We start from the raw sequence: 15,997 nt of genomic DNA, 5'->3' as shown, positions 1-15,997 counted from the left end.
TGAAAGAGTTTATTGGAAGTCCTTAGCCTTCTGAATGCTGTGTTCCTGTGAATGATAATTTCTGTACTTCAGCAGAGGATTAACTGTCATAATAAATTATTTCTTTTTGCCTGAAAGGAAATAAGTGAAGCTTGCTTAACTAAGGCCAGCTAAAGGTATAACCGAGATGAGGCTAACCTTGTCTCCTGTGCCCAAGGATACCTCTGAAAAGCTGCCGTAACATGCAATAATTTGATAGTCTCAGCTAAAATGAACCTGTGTACTGTAGAAGGAGATAAGAAAAATATTAAATTCTTGCTGATACTCACTTTGTGTGCTACAGAGACTGGCTCTGCTGCTTTATGAGCCTGCCTTAGCAAGATTTGGGAAACCTTAAAGGCCTTAAAGACTAAATTAGAATAGAAAAGAAGAAAAAATGAGTTATGTAATTGAAGGATTTGATGAAATTCTTGTGATAGTAGATCCATAGAAATAATATTTTCTTACTTTGTTATATACTTTGAGGATAAATCATTGCTTTGTGCTAAAACCTCCTAATTAAACTATTTTATGGTAGTGTCATGTTCTTGAGTGCTGAACCTTATCAGTTACTTGCATTTAATGTCTAGGTATGTTGGTTCCATGACCACATGAATTTTTCACTCCCCAAAAGTGTTTTTTATCAATGCCTAATGCACGCTTGACTGAATTCTGTATTTATATGTAACTTTACCTTTCATAGACTCTTCAAAAAAACTTATTTAAAAACGAGTTAACCTTTAATAAAGTGTGATTAAAGACTGTTTCCTTTATGACCTTGCCTGTTGTTTTCTTCATGAATTCTTGCAGACGATAGTTAATTGCAAAACAGGCTTGCACTTGAGCAATTTTAAATCACAATTAATCTATTATCAAAAGTTTCATGTTCAAACAATCAGATTATTGTGTAGTTTGCAGTCAGCAGACTCACATATCCTTCCTCAGTACTGGAAAGTAAGTTGAAATACCTGAAATGGAGAAAACCTTACTTATCATGCATTTAACATGCTCACATTAGAGGTAGGACTTACAGATCTTTCCAGTGTCTATTTACCTAGTCACACAGAGGGAAAAAGTATGAATGACTGGGAGAAGCAGCACTCCAAATACAAATACAAAACACAGAGAAGACTGGGGATTAGTGCACCACCTTTGATGGTCAGAGATTTAAATTCAAAATCCCCATGGATGGAGAAGAGGCAAAAGGGGAATAACTGAATGTTGTAATGTTGTTCTTCTGTCTCCTGGAATAGTAATCTATGATATTTGGCAGTTTGTAAATTGTATTTTCACATCCTCTGCTTTTCAATCTGTCTCAAAAATAAAATAACTGTGAATCAAGTTAAGTATTTCTTTTCCAGTCAAAAAAAAGGGAGTTCTGTGTCACTTAGATGAGAATACATATAACACATGTATGTATATATGCATATATAATTACTGTTGTTTAAACAAACAGAAACAAAACAAAGTTAAATGCTTTTTCCATAATTTCAGACCTGAACTATGGCTTTCAGCCACAACCCCCAAACACAACTTCCTTTCCTGGCACTTTTACCAAGCACCTTCATAACCAGCTTCCCTGGTGAAGATTTTGCAGTACTTTTTCTATAGACCATAGCTCATCCAGTCACCTTTGCCTCCCACAATGTTCCTTTATCCTAGAGACTGGGAGAAGTCAAGAGAGGAGGGCTGTATCCACGGAGTTCATATCACCACCATTACTCACCATTAAACTCCTTGCTGGAAGCTGTTTAGCAAGTATCAAAGGCTCATCTAAGTAGGTAAATAGATTTTTACTGAAATAGAGAACCTGAACTAAAAACAAAACAAAACAAACAACAACAGCAACAAAAACAACCGAACACAGTACTTCAGTCATATATTGTATGAAAGATATGGCTAGTCTTGCTGAAGACATTCATATGTATAAATATATTATAAACATATTTAAATGTTAGCTTAGTAGAACATTAAACCACCCATGGAAGAGTTCGTTTTGGATAGAGGAGAATCAAAGAGGTAATTATCCTAAGTGACTGAGTTATATACATGTCTTTTGATACCAGTTTGATCTTGCATTTTGGACTGCATTGTAAAGAGTGAAATTAATATCATAAGTGCCACCCAGTGACTGTGATTAACCATAATTTGCATTTATTGAAAGTTGATTGTCTGCATGCTACCAGCTGTGAAATTGTGCAATAAGCAATAATTAAACAACAAAAGAGAGTAAACAAAACTAGTTAGGTGTGATTTGGAGCAGTGAGTAGCAAAGGTGACTTTCAAAGTTTTATTAGCACAGTGCAAGAAAAACAAAATACAACCATGTAACCTATGCTTCAGTGAGCAAACAGTAAACATTTGTAAAACTACTGAATTAAAATTCACACTATAAAATAACAATGTAATTACTAAGAAGAGACTATCCACTAAACCTACGCAATCAGGGGCTTCAAAGCCAAAGGGACTGTGTGTGTAACAGAGCAGGAATCATTTCTGAGCATGTAACTACAGTTCACTACCTTCATTGATGAAACATTTGTTCTCAATGTTCTCAAGAGAGTGCTCAGTGGGTTTTGTTGGAGGTGTGGAAATGGAGGTTTACTGTAAGTTTATGCAATCTGCCATTGCCCATAGGAACTTCTGGCAGGTTTTGGCTTTTTGCTATTTGGAAGTACTATCCTATTACACGTAGTCATAATTATTTCAATGCACATGTGTACAGCACTGTAGCACAGCTACCACCCTAAAGCAAACTTCTAAAAGCCCAGTTTTCCTACCAAGTAGTTATGAATGGGAATACCTTAGGTACAGCTCAAGTACAATTTTTGTTCATCATAGTTACAAGCTTTACTTATAGGATTTTGTCTTGCCCTCAGGTTCTAGGTAGAACTAGCTTCTGATGGTGGTATCCGTCTAGGTTTTGCAAGCTGACTTTGGTTAACTTCAGGTATTTTTTCACCATGTCTGTATACACTTACAGTGACATCCACTGTTTCCCCACCATATTTGTTCTTGACATGAATGCTATATTTGCCTGAATCTTCTGAGGTCACTCCCTTAATTGTCAAACTGGCATATTTTCCTTGTTCCAGTGAAACCAAATAGTGCTCATTAAGCTCAAGTGCCTTGTCATTCTTGAACCAAACCACTTCTGGATCAGGGTTTCCAAACACTGTACAGGTCAGATTCAGAGTCTAAGGGAGTTAAAAAAGAAATATTTTTAAGGATTAGTCAAGTTTGTTTAAATAGAATATTTTCAGTATTACTTTCAGACATTTATTCCTAGTAAATTAAAGTAAGACAGGTAGCATGTTCTTGAGGACTGAAAAGTAGAGTTTCTATATTTTTCTCTACCACTGAGACTTTCCATCGTCTTACCAGTGACTGTGATGCAGTAATAGCCCCAGGGCAAGATTCTGAATACAGTAAGTAGGACTGTCAATGCAGTCCTGCCTGCAGGAGACTCCTGGCAACCCATTAATCTGACATGATATTCAGGCAATGATAGGTTTAAAAACATCCTTGAAGATTCCCTGTACACAGCAGGGAGGAGAACTGAGCAAATCTTTTTCAGACTAGGCCTCTTGAGGTTATTACTTCAGATTATATATAAAAAAAATCATTTAAAAATAGTACATAACATGAATCATCAGATGTTCATTACAAATGCTGCTGACTTGTAAAATGGAAATATTTTATGAAAACTAAATAATTCATATAGGTTGTGAAAGTGTTGCGTGCATGTTAAGAGAATAGCTGAAATGACCTCATAGGCCATCCTGACAGTTCAGGTATTTTCTCAGAACTGAACTAAGACTGAAGAAGCCCGCAGAATTTTGATGGTTTTTCCTCCAAATCAATATGGATTACTTTTTAAAACCCATTTTCATCACTGTATATGTGTGCAAATTTTATGTATTTAGGTAATTATGACAGAATACATTAAATAATGATTTGAGAAACTGCACTGATTATTGCCTACTTAATCCATCTTCTACTGAATTTTATTCTCACAAATTTCTTGTCTGTGTAATTTACATCAACATGAAAATTGTACCACTGAGTTAAAAAAAAACCAATTAAATAATTTATACCAGAATGCCCAACCCCTCAGAATTATTCTTCAAGATCCACAGATCCTGAACTACAGGGAGCAGAGAAAGTCCAAGCATTATTTTGCACTATTTTTCTTGAATTGCAATGAACAAATAGATAAGATTAAACACAGTGAAAAAAAAAAAACCCAGACAAATTTTAAGTGTTTGGAAGTGCCATACATACACAAATAGAAGCAGTTTTGCTTATGGTGTGCCTCCTAAATCAGAGGGGACTGTTGGAGAAAGATTTATGTGCACTTTGTACAACCTGATGACTACCTACATATGCAAGTACCCTTAAAGAAGTGATATCATGTAGAATGTAAAGTTAACCAATAACCTATAAGAACTGACTTTACTATAAAATATTTGAAAGAGTAATGATGTAAACATGAAAATAAATTTTGGGAAATCAAACTAATTCTGATAGAGAATAGAAAGCTTAAATCTCACTGTCCTTACCATAACGAGCAGCATTTCTTGACTATTACCCTCAATAATGACCTCATTTAAGAGGAATTAATAATTCATTAATAATAATTAATCAAGTCTTAATATGTTAATATTAAAAGCTTGCCAGAGAGCAGATATATTCCACACTCATTTTAGATCATTTGGGCCTTTTCTAATTTGTTAAATTATAGATGTGTCCTAAAATCATTTATACCATCTTAAGGAGCTAGTAAAGCTTTGTCTTGTGTTCACATATTTGCAAAGATATACCATTCCATTGCATGAGAAAACCTCCTTATTCTTTTTCTTATCTTTGTTTTGTTTTCTACTTTTTGTAAAGCTGCTTCTCACTTGTACTTACATGAATTTTGCATGGTATCTGTTCATATATAATTTACAAGTAATTATAAAATTACAATTCTTTCTGGTATGTTTTGTTTTCCTTGATTTTAGGAATCAGAGGTTCTTCCTTTGGATATTCAGTTATTTAATCCTCACATGGTTAAGCCTCTTTGAACCCTTCTACCTTCTGGAAAATTTTAATGTAGCATGTCCTTAATTTAAGGACATAGGCTTTAGGGCATTATTTTGTATGAGGAAATTGCAGCTATTATCAGTATGCAGTTTGACTTCTTCTGGCTCTTTCCCAGCAGACACTAAGATGTTGGTCATCAAGTAGATAATGCTGAACTTCCCAAGAGATTGGCTTTCTTGCCATGAAGTGCCTTTGTTTACTACAATGAGAAGACACCATAAGGGAAGAAATGGTCCAAGAATAAATCATCTTGATTTGGTCCAAAGTTGAGCAGTTTTCAGCATCTACTGCAAGGCCTCTTTTATTCACCACTTCTAAAGAGACTATGTCTGAATATCTAGAAATGGCCATGTACAGTAAAATGTGGAAGAGCTATATGTTACCCTTTCTCTGGCCATGAGAAGGACAGTTTTCACACATGGTAACATGGCTGTAGTCTCTGAAGATATACATCACACAATACACTTAGATACCCCCTTCAAAATGCTGTTAAGAAACTGCAGATAGTAAGAGTCACACTGGCTCACAAGCTGATCTACTACAGCCAGTTGGAATAAAGTCCTAGCTCTTTTAGAGGTCAAAAGTAACCACATTAAAAAGTGTACAAAAATGAGAATGAATGCTGTGATCCTGCTTCCAGTACATATTCCCTCTTTCCTCAATTTGGTAGATTACAAACTGTTTATTAGTATGAGATGTATTGAGATGATTGTGTTTAATAGCCATTGCTGGATTTCTCTTCATACCATTGCCATTTTCTTTTTTTTTGGACCTAAGTCTATTTTGGTCTAAAGTATTAAGGGACAAATAAATTATGAATCTCTTGAAAAAATACTTCCTTTTAGTTTGAGTGACTATTTAATTATGCACTCCTTAGTTCTTATACTGTATGAGCAATCATTTCCAAGTACCTCCTCTTGTGTTTCATTGGGTGTCAGAGTGGCTGTCTCGCCTCTTCATTTTTTCCTACAGGGCAAGAGAGGTTTCTCCCCTTGAACTGCTCTGCTCAGTATACAGAACGGAGACCCAGCCCAGATTTTAGTCTGCAGTTAATTCATTCTCCACTTAATCTGGACAAAGGACCAGCACCTCTCATGGCTGACCCTGCCTGTATGAGATAGGAACTAGGCCATGCTTGCCTTAACTGTGTAGCCAGCTTATGGTACCCATGCTCGCTTACAACTCAATTAAATTACTTCTTTTCTCTCAAATTTTGCAAATATCATCTGTATTCCTTCCCTCTCCCCATTGAAGAAAACACTTCAACAGTGTGAAATTTCACCAGAGTGATTCACTGACAAAAAACTGTCCTTACCTTCCCGTCCATTATAGTAACAACATCAGGCAATCCACCAATGACTTTACCACGGTCTAGGAGTTAAAAATAAATAAAAATAAATAAATAAAGCGAAGTTTAGAGCTCAAAATTACTAATTTCTTAATTATATAATTAACATGGTATCATACTAGTCATGGCTTCTGTTTGGGCTTATCTTAGAATAAATATACATTCAACAAATGTAGAAAATTGGAATGTAGGCATTCTTGAAAATATATTCTCTTCTACCAGTAAGACCTGGAATTCTTGGTTAACTAAATATGAAACAATACAGTTTTTACAATACAATGGTAATTCTTATTAATGTATTTTATGGTTCCCTCACATTTTTAGCAGAGGATGTGCTATGAAGTTCTAAGCTGATAGACACAACAGCCTTGAAGCTGCTACTGAGCTTGTCAGCTTGAGTTTTGGGCAAAGAGCAAAGCAAAGCAGATACTTTCAGCATTGTAGTGGTATCTAAGATCAGAGGAAAATCTGTTCTGCCGTCATCTTTCTGGGCAGAAGCATCTTTCATTATCAAGGTACATTGGATCTTTGTACCAGAATTCCTACAGTAACAAGCTTCCCTACTATCCCTCTTTCAACATGCTCTGTATCCAATGGTCATTAGCAGGTTATTTTCTACTTAATATGTAGAACACAATATTCAGTATCATTCTTAGCTTTCTGTTAACATCTCCTTCTGTTACACTCAGATGCTCACACCTCACAAAAATTCTGTGGATCCTAGGAAGACATAGTGGATCATAGGACAATGTGTAAAATTCACATTCAGATGGTTTGCATTGGAATTAAAGAGAAATAAACCCTCAAATTACTATTGTTATTGCAGTATTCTGCAGTAACAGGTGATTTCTGCCATTACAGAACTCTGTAATAATTCTATGTCAATAATTCTATGTCAATATATCGTGATAGATGTCTTAAGGACAACATTAGACTAGATTGTTGAACATGAAAAATAAAATGTAAAATAAACTTACTCTTCTCAGCAAAAGCAGCTGCCCTAAAATCGTAGAGGGGAGGAAAAAAAAATTTAATGTTATTAATAAAATTATTAATGAAATAATTTTCTGTGTTGATTATTGTTATATTATTAAAATGAAAAAAATGTAGCACTTACTTGAGTCGCTGGAATTCTGTAAGTGCATCATCAAAAGCTGTAACAAAACAGTTGAGAGAGTTATTGTCCATGAACACCATTTGAGTTTAGGACTCTAGTATAAGCAACTAAACACATATCTTTAATAAATTCTTTTAAAAACAGAAATGTTAAACAGTGGCAGAATGGAAAAACAAACCCCGATTACAGTGTCACTAGTGGTAAAAACAGCTGTGCAACTAAATTGCATTTTATTTTGAACACAGGCTATTTTTACTGCATTCCTCTTCTTATTACTGACTACTTCTGTTTAATCCATGAAAAATTACCATATAAGCATGATCTTAAATATACCTTGCCCAGACAGATCAAGTGTGCGTTTGAAGGATTCCTTGTCACCAAAGATTTCAAAGGTGTAGTTCCCTTTATCCTTTTCAGTGGGTTCAGTTATCTGCAGCCAGGCAACATCCTCTCCACCTCCAATCTTCATCTTTTCACCAGAAGAAATCTTAGATTCCCTTGAAAAACCAATAGACATGGGTTCAAACATTCTTTTCACATATACTCTCCATAGGAGATCATCTATAAAAGGTTACAAAGGACAACATACTATTTCCAAATTAGAAATAAACTGTAACTAGTGAGTACAATTTCACAGGCAATAGATAACTTTCTTTCTAGTGTCAGTATGAAACACTTTAGAACCATTAGCTTGAAGTTTCCTTCTGAAGATTTATACCCTCTTTTTTCCCTCCCCACATACACAGACATCTATGTTTGTGTCTATTTACTCATACATATCTGAATGTGAATATGCTATATGACTTCAGAGTTCTAAAGGCTTCATGCACGATACTGCTGAACACATCAGAATAATAAACTAGAGGAAAAAAATCCTTTTTTTTTTTTTTATGAGAGAAAAAAAAACATCACCATTCATTAGCTTCAAAAAAAGATTAATAAAATAGTGAAAGAGTTAAATAGAATTTATTATTCTTGCATCAAGGCAAAAAACACCTTTGTTTGTCCATTTATTTTTAAGAACAAAGGGAGAAGCAAATTTTCTAATTGCTGATAATTAGTAAGTATGTACTTAAAAAATAATAATAATAATAATAACTCACTACCATTCTAATGACACTTCCCAATTACAAGAAATGCTCTGTTAATTTAGATCAGTGGTCTTTCTGCCCTATAATATATCCTGAAGAGTGGAAACAAAAGAAGCTATCTAGGGAGAGTATAGAAACCACCCTATTTTCAATATGGCTTGCAAAGAAGTTTTCTCTTTCTCTCATTAACTGAAGAAAAGATTTTTTTACTTCCTTCCTCCCAGAGCATACTTAACTGGAATTTGTTAGCAGATAAAGTCAACATTAGCTTCTCTTTGATCAGTTAATTTATTTGCACAGACATGGTTGATTTGGCTTCATAGCTAGTTTGATGAGGAATAGGAATTTTTATTATCTCCCTTGCTGTAAGAGGACTACATTGAGTTCAGTATATTAAAATACATACCTGGATAGAAATAACTATTTATTACAAAATACTGTATTCCCTACTGTGCCATGAGTGGATAATGCATTCTGGTTTTGGGTCTTATATTCTTACTATTCATTATAATGGATAATTCAAAGCTAGCTGGAAATTTGTTTACTATGTTTCATGATATGCAGACTATTTTAAAAACAGGAAATGTTCGGTCTTTCTTCTTGTTCAGGAATAATGTGATAGAGCTCCATTTGAAAAAGCAACAAGTTTGATGGAGTGTGGAGGATGCTGGTTATTTATGGTTGGTTGGTTTTAGTATTTGTTTTAGCTCTTCATAACAACTCCAGCTCCTAATCATAATATTTAAGAAATTACTGAAATGTTATTTGTTCAAAATATGTTTAATAACCCAGCTTAACTTCCAATCCATGGAAGACTAACTATAAAATCTGGAATATGAGTATGTGGGGGATGTCAGCTATCAAAGATAAGTTTGCATGCATCCATATTCTTTGGTTTTACATTTCTCTGATGTGTACGGTGGAATGAAATAAATCACCTTTAAAACTCGAGCTGATTGAAGTCAAGGCAAAAGAAAAAAGTTTCTTCTCCTTTTCACGATACAAATATCAAATTTACTGAAAGAAGGAGCAGAACTTACTGAAAACAAAGCTTGAGTTAATAGTACAGCTGAGCATCCTCATAGAAGTCTGCTTGCACTCCCTGAACCTAATGATCACTGATACTTTTCTCACATTCCTAATCGACTAGGACAATGTGCAGCCACACCATACTCTTCCTGTCCAGGTCAGACTACTACACTGTGATCAGTCTCTGGAGGTCATCATGGAATATGAAAGCTGAAAATACCTGAAGAGGTTTAAAATCCTTCAAAATCTTCACTGCAGTTTTCAAATAAATAAATAAATAAATGAAGGGCTAACATACCGAAGCACTTGGACACACATTTAAGTGTAAATACAAAGATGAATAAAAATATATCCAAAGTCTAAGATTAAAGAAACTTGAGGGTGAAAAAAAAATATCTGAAATTTTAAAGATGAATTGTAGTTGAGTCTCAACTCCGATGGCTATTCTTAAAATATTTTGTACTTCCTTCACTTCCTCTTGTGTCACTGTCTATCTTTTCAAAGAGGAATAGCATTAAAATTTGGTTTGAAGAAGTTTGAAAGTTGCTGGTTTTTGCTTTCTTAGTACGGGCTTTTATTAAGTGGTAAGAGAGATCCTCAGTATTCACCTACTTCTGGAGGACAATTTCATCTATTCATAGAAAGGAACAACCTTGAACAGAAAACTATGCTCTAATTCTTTACTGTCTTTGAACCAGCTAGATAATATAGTGGAAGACAAAAAGTCTGGAATTGAGTAGGAAGTTGAAATACTATAGGTACTTTTTTTGTATAGTTATATCTACGTATTGGATAAGTCTGTTTACTGTATCTACCACCTATATGAGTTGAGAATATAAAACGCTTTAAAGAGAAATTCACTAATGTGTTCCATTTAGTACAGTAATGCCATAAAATACTAAATAGCAAATCTTAAAGACTGCATTTTTTCTCAAATGTAGAAAATTTGAATGTAGGCATTCTTGAAAATATATTCTCTTCTACCTGTGAGACCAGGTGACTTTCATTTCTTCATTGTAGTACTTCAAGAAACACTGGAGCCTTATTCCTTCCTCAGTGCAGAGTATCTTCAGTGGAGAAGCCGTCTTACCTGCACAAGATGGAATATATGTAAATCAAACACTACAATGAAATGAACTGGAAACTGTCAAATGGATGACCAAAAACATTTCAAGATTGGAAACATTATTCTCAAGTACCCTAAAGGGACGATGATTCATGCTTCTCAAGGGAGATCTTCTGGTTTATATCAGATGAAATTTTAGCAGGATTTTATGATTTTATGATCATATACAAACATTATGACTAGTAAGATCCTTTCCAAAGTCAGCTAGTCATATAATTGCTGTAAAATAATAGTGCTATGATTTTAATAGCATGCAAAATTTATTTGAGTGCAATTCTTACTCTTTCACTGGAATGACTCTTGATTTCTTACTGGTATAAGGATCAGGATCTAGTTCTATCTGTACCATAAGGTTCAGTTACTAATGGGAAGTATAAAGAAAATAATTGCTATAACATTGTCACAGTATCTAAACCAAACAAGCCAGGTGGAATAATACTTTGTTCCCTCTTAATAGTGTCAATTAGCAAGGTTGAATGGTTATTCAAAAACTTAACATCATGCCCATAAAAATGTAAGCATCATGACTGTCATAGATTTTCCACTTACAATAAAAAATGTCTGCCTCAGGCTGAGATGACTTTATTATTAAAAAAAAAAAAGCTGTACGAAAATCCAAGACAGCATTTACTTACCACTGACTCTGCTTAGTGCCAAAATCATATCATCATACACTGGGGAGGGAAAAAAGAAAGAAACAAAGAAAATGTACCATCAAAATTTAATCAGAATATAGCTTTGTTATGCTTAGTTTAATTAAAGTGATATGGGAAATCGTCATATCCTCAGGCAAAGAAAACCATTAAAATTGTAACAGGTGCACATGACAAATTGGAGACTACCTGTGTACAATAAATGATTTCTGTGCTGTGTCAATGAATGTACCCACTATATGCAGCATCTGCCATGTGCTGTCAGATCTTTGGCATTGTATCCTTCACGCCAGAAACAATACAAGGTCATTAATTTGACAGTTCACATTCAAAGGAGAGTGAAAGGGGAAAAAATACCACATTTTTTGGAGAAAGCTGTTCCCATCTGCTCCCAGTAGCAGAGCACTTGGCAAATATAAACTTCTTGACAGCAAATAAAGCAAACCAGGTATGATACCAAACTTTTGAAAAATCACAGGATTGATGGGATGGTGGAAGGGGAGAACCTTATAGAAAGTAACAGAAGACTGGAGCTTTTTTTTTATATAGCAGGGATTCTTTCTTGCCTGGGAAGGACCTCTGACTATAAGATGTAGAACCATAGTCTCTTCTATTCATTCCAGTGGTCAGCATTACCTGTACTTGAAAATCCTATTCTGTTGAATGGCAAATTAATTTAGAGTGTGAGCATACATATTTCTCTACAACTCAGTCTGTTTTTTCACAGTTTCTGAATTACAGCTTTAAAATTTTACTGTCAGAATAACAATCCCCACTGAGACTCCCACCTCAATATTTTTGGCACTTTGAAATACTTGATGCTGTAAGGTCTTTTGTAGACATTAAAACTTACTGAACTTGACAGAGAGAAAGTACTCTTTACAAAAGATCCCACATAAAAGGCAGTGCCTGTTTGATTAAAACTTACTTCACTTCTTCCCTGTGATGGTGCTAGAAAGTAATCAAAATAAAGCACAGTGTCACTCCTTCTGAACTTGTCATCTGCAGTTCAGGCCTCAATATCATAAGAAAGGCACTGAAATATGAAGAACCCTAAATACGCTTGCCAGCTTATCATTTGAAAATATTGCTTTTGAATTAACCCCTCATGAGACAATGTAGAGATCATTACTTTGATACAGTAAACTGAATATTACCTTTTCCTGATACTTCAAGAGTAGAAACGTCGTGACCTCTATCATCTGATAGCGTTGCCTTATAAACTCCTTCATCTTTGCGAGACAACTACAAGAAAAGCACAGGATGTTTACTGACCAATTTGATATGACTTTATTTGCTTAACTTCTGCATGCTCCCCTAAATCAAACAACAGACACTGTACTGCATTCTAGTTAAGTAATCTTGCCAAAGATGGGAAACTATAAATGGCTTGTACATGTTTGTTTGTTTTTTTCTGCAACTATAGCTAGTGCTTAAGTCTAAAATGTAATTCAAGTTCTGTTCAAATGCCTTAAGAAATGTGGGTTTTCTTCTTCCTCTTCTTCCGTAGAAACAAACAGGATTCAACCTTACCAGTAGAAATTAGAAGTAGTTTAGTAAGATGTAATAGAGGGTAACTGCAACCCACATAAATTTTAGAAATGCAATTTTTCTTCACCTTAAACTCTTTTTTATTTTATTTTATTTTATTTTATTTTATTTTATTTTACTAGTCATTAAACACAGGGCAAGACAATGAATCTATACTCTTTAACCTTCCAGGCATCAACTAAGTGAATTTCTTCAAGCAGCAGCCATAGTCAAATTACACTTATGCTACAATAGTGCATTAATTAGCCTTAGAGAACTTACATTCTAAAAACTAACACAGTGATAACTGCTTTTAATGCAGTAGTTTTTGCTGTAGTATTTTTATTTTAATTTGTTTGAAAACCTAAAGGAAAATGTAAAAATACTTATATTCAGGTTGGAGGCTGGTTAATTGAATCTTAGATTTACACAAGCCATCAAGCAAGTAATAATAGGAGAATTGTCATGAAGTTAAAAGTTAAGATAGCAATTCAAGACAAGCTGAAACCACCCTCCCACCAAAAAGACTATTCATTAAAAGCTGGAAAGCCAGCATCCTATTGCAAGTGAAATGAGGGGAATCAATTTTAAAAACATGAGGATCAGAACAAATTGAAGAAAAAAAAATTAACCAAATGCACATTATGCTGAAAGAACAAAGATTTGATCTGAGGGGGCTGAAGGGTTCAGTAGTTGAGAAAGCAACTACTCAAGATAAAGCTTCAGTTACAAGTTAGGTTATTTTTCTTACAAGAAGATAAATATTAAGAAGCCATATACCCTAGGGACTAAAACTATTGTGAAATACAAGGTGCTGGAACAATCTGAAAAATTGAGGAACAATTAAAAAAAAAAAAAGGAGGGGGGGGTTCACCTAAGGATTCTGAAGCAACTTAAGCAAGACACACCTGAATTTATAACAAAAATATATGCTCTATTACTAGCAATATGTACTCACTAGCTAATTGAAGGGTAGAAAATATGCCTTTTCTTAAAATTATTCATAGAAATCATGATAGCTGGATCTGGCAAATCTACAGCACATCAAGCAGAAGCTGTCATTTCTAATCAGTAGGTGATACTGTACCTTGGGAATAGTGAGGTGACATTCTCCCCTCTGCAGATCAGGCACCTCATCAACATCAATCCCAGAACCATTCCTATACCACTTGAAAACAGTCTCCTTCTTTGTGTTTGCAATCTGCACAACAGAAAAAGGTACATAATCATGGTTATATCCTGATGAAAAATACCATTCTATACATGGTCACAAAAATACTTGCAGAATACGAAGCCTATTTTTTATAACACATGTCAAATAAAGTTAAGAAAAAAGAAAGAGAAAGGAAGGAAGGAAGAAAGAAAACCAAGTCCTATTCAGCAAAATGTTATTACTACAGCATTTATTTGCAGCACAGAACTGGACAGAAGTAGGCAGCTTAGAGCTTCAGAGTGCTGTCAAATCCTTAAAGACAATTCCATCAGTCTCTTCCCTTAAAGAGATTTACACACTTGTTATCTGGTTCCAGTTTGTCTAGAGCTATCTGTAAAAAATGTATTTGAAATTAGAGCTGCTGAAATTTCCTCTGTCCGTGTTTGCCACGTGCCTTCAGAGACCTGTAACACGGAATCTAGACCCTATTTTGGAGAATATTCAGCTGATTTGTATGTTTATCCTGGCTACCTAAGCAATGCCTTTTAGGGCAGAACTGCAAAGAGCCACTGAAATTACTATTCTGTAGGCATTTGAGACTTCAAAATTGCAAGCTGCACTAGAAATCCTTTTTTCCACTACAGGTCCTATGGGGAATACAAAGACTTGAGGAATGCTACAAATTAGGATTGTCTCTTGATACAAAGGAATTTAAAAAGTGTGTAAAAGTGGAAAAGGTTCTTGAAAGCCAAAATGTTGCTGTACTAGTAGCAGCAGATCTGAACAGTACATAAATAGTGTACATCTATACCTCATGTACTGTTATAATTTTGAAATATAAATTGTGCATTAGTAACATTTAAAATATTGCTGGATGGATGGCTAAGAAGCGTGAATTCAAAGAAGCCAAAAGCTTAGTTGTGTTTAGAAATCTTGGCAATATATTTTACTTTTCTCATTTTCAGAAGTACTAGGGTTTATCCCCTTTTCATTCCAAAAATCACAGAAATGTAATGGTATTTGTGTGCTTAGCCTGAATCTTCAGTCACGGAATCATAGAATCATAGAATCACCAATGTTGGAAAAGACTTCTAAGATCATCCAGTCTACGTATCACCAATATTCCCCACTAAACCATATCCCTAAGTAAAAAATGTTTCTTGATCACTTCCAGGGACAGTGACTCTACCATGTCCCTGGGCATCCAGTGCCTGACCACCCTCTTGGAGAGGAAGTATTTCCTACCATCCAGCCTTAATCTCCCCTGACAGAACCTGAGACCATTTCCTCTAGTTCTATTGCTAGTTAGATGTGAAAAGAGACCATTCTCTACATCACAATAACCCCCCTTAAGGTAGTTATAGAGAGCAATAAGGTCTCCCCTGAGCCTTGTCTTCTCTAGACTGAACAATTCCAGCTCCCTCAGCCATTCCTCATAAGACTCGTGCTCCAGACTCCTTACCATCTTCACATCTTCACTGCCTTTCTCTGAACATACTCCAGGGCCTCAATGCCTTTCTCGCAGTGAGGAGCTCAAAATTTAAAACATGCTGCCTCTCCAGTGCTGAGTACAGAGACCATCACATCCCTGCTCCTGCTGGCAACACTACTCCTGACACAAGCCAGAATGCCCTTGGCTTTCTTGGCCACCAGGACACACTGCTGTGTGTTCCTGTCTTCCTACCCTCAAGCAGATCCTTAATCCTCAAACACACTTCCTCCCAACTAGGTGTCAAACTTGCTGAAGGTGCACTCAACCCCCTCACCCAGATCATCAGTAAAGGTACTGAAGAGGATAGTCCCCAGTACCAACCCCTGGGGAACACCACTTGTGACCAGTTGCC

General features: G+C 35.2%; 1 protein-coding gene across 1 annotated transcript in view; it reads right to left on the bottom strand.

Moving 5' to 3' along the window:
• Nucleotides 1–2,146: 2,146 nt before the first annotated feature.
• MYOM2 (myomesin 2) overlaps nt 2,147–15,997 on the bottom strand; it is an 81,861-nt gene continuing 68,010 nt past the window's right edge. Inside the window, 9 exon segments of the mRNA XM_065730769.1 lie at nt 2,147–3,215; nt 6,422–6,477; nt 7,432–7,454; nt 7,572–7,608; nt 7,905–8,068; nt 10,676–10,781; nt 11,453–11,491; nt 12,628–12,715; nt 14,088–14,201. Coding sequence (XP_065586841.1) covers nt 2,901–3,215; nt 6,422–6,477; nt 7,432–7,454; nt 7,572–7,608; nt 7,905–8,068; nt 10,676–10,781; nt 11,453–11,491; nt 12,628–12,715; nt 14,088–14,201 — 942 coding nt within the window. The 3' untranslated portion in view covers nt 2,147–2,900.

Source organism: Cyrtonyx montezumae, unplaced genomic scaffold, assembly GCF_038088225.1.
Source record: "Cyrtonyx montezumae isolate F1298 unplaced genomic scaffold, pur_monq_1.0 scaffold_13, whole genome shotgun sequence".
NCBI classification, from domain to species: Eukaryota; Metazoa; Chordata; class Aves; order Galliformes; family Odontophoridae; genus Cyrtonyx; species Cyrtonyx montezumae.
The sequence above is the reverse complement of the archived record's forward strand: the minus strand, read 5'-3'. Positions and strand labels throughout refer to the sequence as shown.